Below are 8,142 nucleotides of genomic sequence, written 5' to 3'. Positions count from 1 at the left end.
TTTCTCATCAAGAGCCTCCAACTCTACTAATCGAAGTTGAGCATTTTCTTTATCAGTGATGCCTTCTTGAATAGCTAATCGTAATGAAGGTATTTGACGCTTGTGTGGAAAGACGGCTTCAACTCCATAAATGAGTACATAAGGGATCGCTTGTGTTGGCGTGCAGTGTGTTGTCCTATATGCCCAAAGAGCTTCTTCCATACGGTCGTTCCAATCTCGTTTGGATTTGGAGATAACTTTCTTTAATAAGTTGCATAGAGTTTTGTTGAATGCCTCAGCTAGACCATTTGCGGCAACATTGTACATCGAAGAGTTACGTTGCTTGAAGCCAAAGAGATCACAAATCTTGTTCATCAACCAATTATCGAATGGCTTTCCATTATCCGTTATTATGTAACGAGGAATACAAAAGTGATAAATAATGTTTACTCGAATTAAACTTGCAACATTTTCCTTCTTTACTTCCTTAAGAGCAACAACTTCAGCCCATTGTGAGAAGTTGTCAGTTGTAGCCAAGATGTATAGGTGCCCACCAGAGGACTTTGGCAGTGGTCCAACAACATCCAATCCCCAAGCGACAAATAGCCGGGATGCAATAATCGGGTGCAACCCTTCAGAAGGTTGATGAATAAAGTTCGTATGGAATTGACAAGCCTTGCATCTTCGAGCGTAGTCCAAGTAATCTTTTACCAACGTTGGCCAATAATATCACATCCTTTTTATATGGAAATGGAGCTTTGGTTTATACTGATATGACTCACATACCCCAGAATGCGCTTCTTTCAAAGCTTAGAGTGCTTCATCTTCCCCTAAGCATCACAGGAGTACTCCCTCAAATGATCTTCTATATAGGGTATCTTTGTAGTAAAGGAAGCGAGGTGCACGATGGCGGATTTCCGTCCTACTCCTTGGATTTTTGGAAGTATCCCATAGCATAAGTAGTTGATAATGGGTGTCGCCATTCTTCTTTCTCAACTTCAGAAACCACGACAAGATGTTTGAGTTCATTTTCTTCACCTTTAGCCTCATTTGGCGGTGGTTCGGAGATAACAACTTAGGATGAATCCATTAAAATGTGCCTTTGGATTTACCTCCGGAAAGTTCCTGGGTTTCATTATCCGACATCGAATGATTGAAATAGATCAAGCCAAAGTAGATACAATCTTGAAAATGCCTGAACCGCGCAATATTCATGAATTGAAAAATCTGCAAGGAAAGCTAGCATACCTTAGGAGATTCATCTCAAACCTAGCTGGGAGGTGCCAACCATTCAGTCACCTTATGAAGAAAGGAGTCCCTTTCAAATGGGACCAAGCATGTAGCAATGCCTTTGAGAGCATTAAATCATACTTGATGAAGCCTCCGGTTTTGGCAGCCTCTATACTTGGAAAGCTGTTGATACTATACATTTCAGCACAAGAAAGGTCTGTTGGAGCACTGTTGGCCCAAGAAAATAGTGAAGGGAAAGAAAACTCCTTTTACTACTTGATCAGGATGATGACACCAAATTCCAATTGAAAAGTTATGTTTGTCTCTAGTCTTCTCAATCTAAAAGTTGAAGCACTACTTTCAAGCTCATGTCATTCATTTGGTTTCTAGAGCGAATCCCATCAAGTTCGTGATGTCAAAACCTGTCCTTAGTTATCGACTAGCAAGGTGGTACTTCCAGTTTCAACAATTTGAAATCGTGTACATCCTACAAAAGGCTATAAAAGGACAAGCGTTAGCGGACTTCTTGGCAGATCACCCTATACCTGATTATTGGGATCTAACTGACGAACTATCTGATGTGGACGCCATAGTCATTGAAGTTCAGCCTCTATGGAAGATGTACTTCGATGGTGCTGCACATCCCGATGGGCTGGTGCTGGTGTAGTATTTGTCACTTCTCAAGGTGAAGTTTTGCCCTACTCTTTTATGTTGATTCAACTCTGCTCTAAAAACATTGTTGAGTATCAAGCACTAATACTTGGGCTCGAAATGGCTGTCTAAATGAAGCGGTTGCAATTGCAAGACTTTGGTGACTCTCAGTTAGTGGTCAATCAGCTTTTAGGTAGTTACAAGGTCAAGAAGCCTGAACTACGCCCATATCATGATTACGCTAAAAACTAACGGGGTGGCTTGGTGATGTGACTATTTAGCATGTGACAGGGAAAGAAAATAAGAAGGCTGATGCTTTAGCTACCTTAACTTCGTCGTTAACCCTGCCTAATCAAGTGCAAGTTACTATCTGCCAAAAATGAACACCATTCTCAAGTCTTTTAAGTGGTCACTTTTCTTTCTTGATTTTACCACCAAGTCATCAACATAGCATTCGACATTCTTATGGAGAAGGTCATCAAAGATATTCTGTATAGCTCTTTGGTAAGTAGCACCAGCGTTCTTCAAGCCATAAGGCATTACCTTGTAGCAATAAATACCTTTGGGGGTACGGAATATAGTAAGCTCTTCATCTTTAGGAGCCATGCGAATTTGGTTATAGCCTGATGAACCGTCCATAAATGACATTGCCTCGTACCCAGTAGTAGCATCGATCATCAGTTCTGGAATGGAAAGCGAGAACTCATCTTTTGGACACACATTGTTAAGATCCCTAAAGTCAATGCACACTCGACTCTGGCCATTTTTTTTCCTTACAGGGACAATACTTGAAACCCATGTTGGGTATTTAACTTCACGAATAAAGCCAGCTTCGATGATTTTGTTAACTTCAGTTTCAATCAAGGGAACCAAGTCCGGCCTAAAGCGCCTTTGAGCTTGTTTAATAGGGTGAGCGCCATTTTTGACTGCAATGTGATAGACTGCTACTTTCGGGTCCAAGCTAGGCATCTCTTTGTAACTCCAAGCAATGACATCCCTGAACTCTTTGAGTAACTCAATATAAGTGCTCTCTTCATCAACTTCTAGTAAAGCACTTAGGTAGGTGGGTCTTGGTTCTTCATCGGTGCCAATGTTAACTTCTTTTAAGGCATCAACTGTCGTCTTCACTCCTTTTTCAAGTTCATGTGGAGCATCTTTCGCATCTTCTTCTTGAGGGTCCCCATCATTGAAGGATATGTGATAACACGGTGAAACATCCTCCAATTCTGCATTATCCTCCGTTGAAGATGGAACACCATTCTCGCCTTGTACAGTAACATGATACGAAGAACCCACACTTTCTTCATCTTCATCACGTTCATTAGTGTAGACCACAGTATATGGATTTACCTGCAGTACTACTTTACATGAAACCACAAGTTTTGTTTGTCACCTCATTCTAGAAGGAACCAAACTTTGGAAATCCTTAGAGATCTTCTGGATTTTGGGCAAAGCGGGTGTTCTTATGCTTTGAAAATTTCTCTGGAACTTGTTCCCCTTCTTTAATGGACCCAATCTTTCAAACACGGAGGTCCTCATAGGTGATTTTCCAAGTCGATCAAAGATAAAAGGCTTGTTAGAAGCGGCTGATTCATCTTCTACAGTGATATAATTGTTGCTCGCCCTTCTTATAGAGATGCGCACTGGTGACTGTTGCTTGTATCCCAAACCTTCATGTGGTTGTCTCGTTGCAGCTTCTGAAGGTAGCTTCCCTAACTTTGACGGCTCATTAGGATTGTATCCAGCTTTCGCAAATAGTCTGTACGCGTTAGGATCAAAACCTTCATCTGTTCACTTTGTAGGGAGTGTCACATTCTGCAAACAATTTTGCGCCACAAACCCTGCAAGTGGATTTGAGGACAACTTTACTGCCTTAATCCGTTTTACCGGTCATGCCAGAATTTGTTTTCAACAAATTATTTGTGATACAAAAATAAATTGCAACCATAATATAAATATGAAGAAGCGTAATTTTATTGATGAAATGATGCAGGTACAATTCTGTTTGTTCCCTTAATTCTTCTCTCCTGATTATCTCTGTGATTCGAGGGCATTGTATTTCTCGAATGTAGGATGATGCGGGCTTTCATGGATTTATTTGATATCCATGAAGTATGTTGTGGATCTTCTTGAAGTATTTGTTTATCAAGAATTATCCAGCCACTTCTAGATCTTTTTGTGAATATCCAGTGAGTTTATGGAATTTTCGAGATGATCTCTATTATTGAGATGCCCTTGTCAAGGGAATGTGTAACTCTTTTTGTATGAGTGACTTAGAGTTAGGGTAGAGTAGCCACCAAGATAGTGTTTCCGTAGAGTAGCCTCCAAGCAACCCTAATAGACTCCTAGAATTTTAAGAGTTGTCTTGTAGTATCTTGAATTTAGGATTTAGCTTGATCCGTTAAAATTTGGTAGTCCAGCTTAAATGGACAAGTTGGGCATGATAATGAAAGTCAAATGAGTTTATGATTAGCCATGCTGAAAAATAGTAGTGCATCCATATAGCCATGACCTATAGTCCAAAAATAGTTTGATTCTGAAGAGGAACTTTAATGAAGAACACTCCTGATTTATGATGAAGAAATCATGGAGTATTTGTTAAAACTTATAATTACAGGGCAAACAACAACTGCAAGTATAATAATATGAATCATCAAGTTTTAGGAATTGTGTCTACGGTAGACAATTTCACTCTTTGGTCGGGGTAGTAACATCGGGTCGAAGAGCTGGAATGGCGAGTCTGGATCGAGGTAGACATAGATTGCAATCAGAAAGAGGCAGACCTCAAGTGGCATCGGCATAGCCTGATAACGGAAAAGGCAAGATATTCGTGATTAGTCGAGGATCGTAGTGTGAATCTCGGAATGCATCAATCTATAGCGGTTAATTAGATGTTAATATGATTTCCTGCTATAATGAGAACTATACCTTATTTAGGATTCCTCTATTATATAAATGAGATCACATTCATTTGTAAGGATTATTGTTCACTGATAAGAAAATATACGCTCATTACTTTCTTGCTATTTTTCTTACTGTTCATTAAAGTTATTTTATAATTCGCTATTCCTATTATCACACATCGAGACTATCAAAGGTCGAGGTCGAGATTTGGCTTGCATACTGGTTTGATTTATTTTATTCTCTAATTTATCTATTTAATTCCTTGTTTATCAATTGGTATTGGATTAAATTACATATCCTTAAAACCACAATATAAGTTTAATTGTTACTCGGAGTTTAGGGTAAACAGTTTGGCGCCCACTGTGGGCCTAAGGATAATAGTGATTGTTTCAGTGCTGATTCTGATAACACATGTTATTTCACTTGTTCTTGTCCAGTATTTTTGCTCTCAGGTTAAACATGTCAAACTCACAAAACGCACTCGTACATGGTGATGATGGTCTCGGATTTCACGGGGAAAATGAAAATGTAATTGCTCTAGGAGACTGGGTGCCACCGGCTAATCTCGAGGGAGCACCGGTTGCTGATCCAGTCGATATCAGTTCACACGTTGCTCTAAATGCGAATCTAGGCGTGGATCCCGATGGGAGTACGCAGGGAAGGCCGATTTGATGGTCAAGGTACACAGGGCAGAGGAGATGGAGGAGTCAGTCTCCAAGTGATATTCGAGATGCTACAGGCTCGGCAGGCCACTATCGCTCAATTGCAAAATCAACATAGGACTCCAAGTGGGGCCGAGCCGGAAATCACTCGTCGTACCGAGCCAGTTCCAGAAAGGTCGAATGGTAATCAATCAAGAACTAATCCTGCAATAATGAAAATGCTTGAGGTGCTCACCAAAAGAAATGAGTCGGGAGAGAAGAAAATTGAAGATAATGACAAAAAAGTGAAAAAATTCGACTCCCGAGTTGATCAGATACTGGGGGAACTCCCGATCCTAAAGGGTTTAGATTCAAAAAAGTTCGTGCAGAGGCCTTTTCCTCAGAGTGCGGCTCCGAAGCCCATTCCTAAGAAGTTACATATGCCAGATATACCTAAATACAACGTGACCACCGATCCTAATAAACACATCACTTCGTACATGTGCGGAATAAAGAAAAATGACTTAGAAGATGATGATATCGAGTCCATTTTGTTGAAAGAATTTGGGAAAACTTTATCAAAGGGAGCAATGATTTGGTATCACAACCTGCCACCAAATTCAATCGACTCATTTGCCATGTTAGCAGATTCTTTCGTGAAGGCACACGCTGGGGACATAAAGTTCGCAACAAGAAAATCAGACGTTTTCAAGATAAGACAAAGGGATAACGAAATGCTGAGGAAGTTCGTATCACAATTTCAAATAGAACGCATGAAGTTGCCACCGGTCACATATGATTGGGCCATTCAAGATTTCACCCAAGGGTTGAACGAGTGTAGTTCAATAGCATCACTACAGGTGAAACAAAATTTGGTCGAGTATCCAGCTGTAACTTGGGCAGATGTGCACAGTCGATATCAATCGAAGATCAGGGTCGAGGACGACCAATTAAGAGCCCCTTCTGGTTCAGTACATCCAAATAGGTCAGCAGTTAAAACCCCAAGGGACATCAATAGGTAGCCAAGGTCGAACAGAGAACAATATCAACCATATACCACAAATCAAAGGAACAATGGTTCAGGATGCAATTGCGCCCGGAATGATCGAAGAAGTGATCGAGAATAAAATTCTCGGGGACTTATGAGCAAAATTGGTTTTGATAAGCATGCCAATCCCATATATGTACCTCGGTTATCGGAATATAACTTTAGCATCAACTCATCGGGAATTGTATCGGCAATCGGAAGGATCAAAGATACTAGGTGGCCCAGACCCATACAGACCGATCCTTGCCAAAGAAACCCAAATTTGATGTGCAAGTATCATGGAACGCATGATCACAAGACCGAGGATTGCAGGCAATTAAAGGAGGAGGTAGCCCGTCTATTCAATGAGGGCTACCTTCGAGAGTTCCTCAGCAATCGAGCCAAGAATCATTTCATAGAAAGGGACGCCAATAGGAAAAACGAACAGGAGGAACCCCATCATGTCATTCATATGATTGTCGGTGGGGTCGACATTCCACAGGGACCCATATTCAAATGCACTAAGGTATCAATTACTAGGGAAAAATGGACCCGGGATTATGTGCCCAAGGGCTCCTTATCATTCAACGACGAAGAAGTAGAAGGCATTTCTCATCCCCAAAACGACGCTCTGGTAATTTCTATCTTATTAAATAAAGTTCAAGTTAAGTGTGTTTTAGATCTAGGTAGCCCGGCGAACATCATCCGATCTAGGGTCGTGGACCAGCTTGGCCTAGATATCAAATCGTGCCTGCAGCCCGAGTCTTGAATGAATTCAATATGGCCAGTGAAACGACTAAAGGGGAGATTATCCTACCGGTGAACGTGGATGGAGCTATTTAAGATACCAAGTTCCACGTGATCGAGTGCGACATGAGGTACAATGCCCTACTCGGAAGGCCTTGGATCCATAATATGAGGGCGATCCCTTAGACTCTCCACAAATAATGAAATTCCCGATGTCGGACGGTGTAAAAACAATATACGAGGAGCAGCATGCTGCAAAGGAAATGTTTGCGATCGATGATATAACATTGGTATCTACATTATCAACTTCAGAAAGATCGAGCATCAAAGATAAACAGGAATCCAAATAGCAATCACAACCACCAGCCTCGACCGAATTGGGGAAACAAGAGATAGAAGAAGAAGAAGAGGAGTATTTTATAACCCCTCGAACCTTTATTGTTCCCACAGATTCTGATGCCACCAAATCAACAGTCGAAGAGCTGGAACAGGTTATATTGATCGAGTACCTGCCCGAGCAAAAGGTATACCTGGGAACGGGATTAACTCCCGAACTCAAGAAAAAGCTTATTCAATTTCTTATTGATAATATGGATTATTTTGCTTGGTCCCATTTAGACATGACAGGGATCCCACCGGAGATAACAATGCATCGGCTAAGCTTGGACCCTAGGTTCAAACCGGTGAAGCAAAAGAGAAAACCCCAGTTCTAGGTAAAGCCCACATTCATAAAGGACTAGGTAACTAAACTTTTCAAAATAGGGTCCATTCGGGAGGTGAAATATCCCGAATGGTTAGCCAATGTAGTCGTAGTCCCTAAAAAGGGAACATACTTAGAATGTATGTAGATTATAAGGATTTAAACAAGGCATGCCCTAAAGATTCTTTTCCACTGCCTAACATCGATCGCATGATCGATGCCATGGCTGGCCACGAGATCCTTACATTTCTCGATGCCTATTC

The 8,142-nt window shown here is 41.0% G+C and overlaps 1 protein-coding gene across 1 annotated transcript; it reads left to right on the top strand.

Annotated features, from left to right (window-relative positions):
- Window positions 1–5,407: 5,407 nt before the first annotated feature.
- LOC138877824 (uncharacterized) lies at window positions 5,408–6,427 on the top strand. The gene has a single exon (XM_070157465.1). It carries the CDS (start codon window positions 5,408–5,410, stop codon window positions 6,425–6,427), a length of 1,020 nt encoding a protein of 339 aa, XP_070013566.1.
- The last annotated feature ends 1,715 nt before the right edge of the window (window positions 6,428–8,142 follow it).

This window comes from Nicotiana sylvestris, chromosome 9, assembly GCF_000393655.2.
Source record: "Nicotiana sylvestris chromosome 9, ASM39365v2, whole genome shotgun sequence".
Classification (NCBI taxonomy): Eukaryota; Viridiplantae; Streptophyta; class Magnoliopsida; order Solanales; family Solanaceae; genus Nicotiana; species Nicotiana sylvestris.
This window is presented reverse-complemented; position numbering and strand designations above follow the sequence as displayed.

Coding starts and splice junctions, on each gene's coding strand:
- LOC138877824 (XM_070157465.1), top strand. CDS start 5,408: ATGGGAGTACGCAGGGAAGGCCGATTTGATGGTCAAGGTACACAGGGC.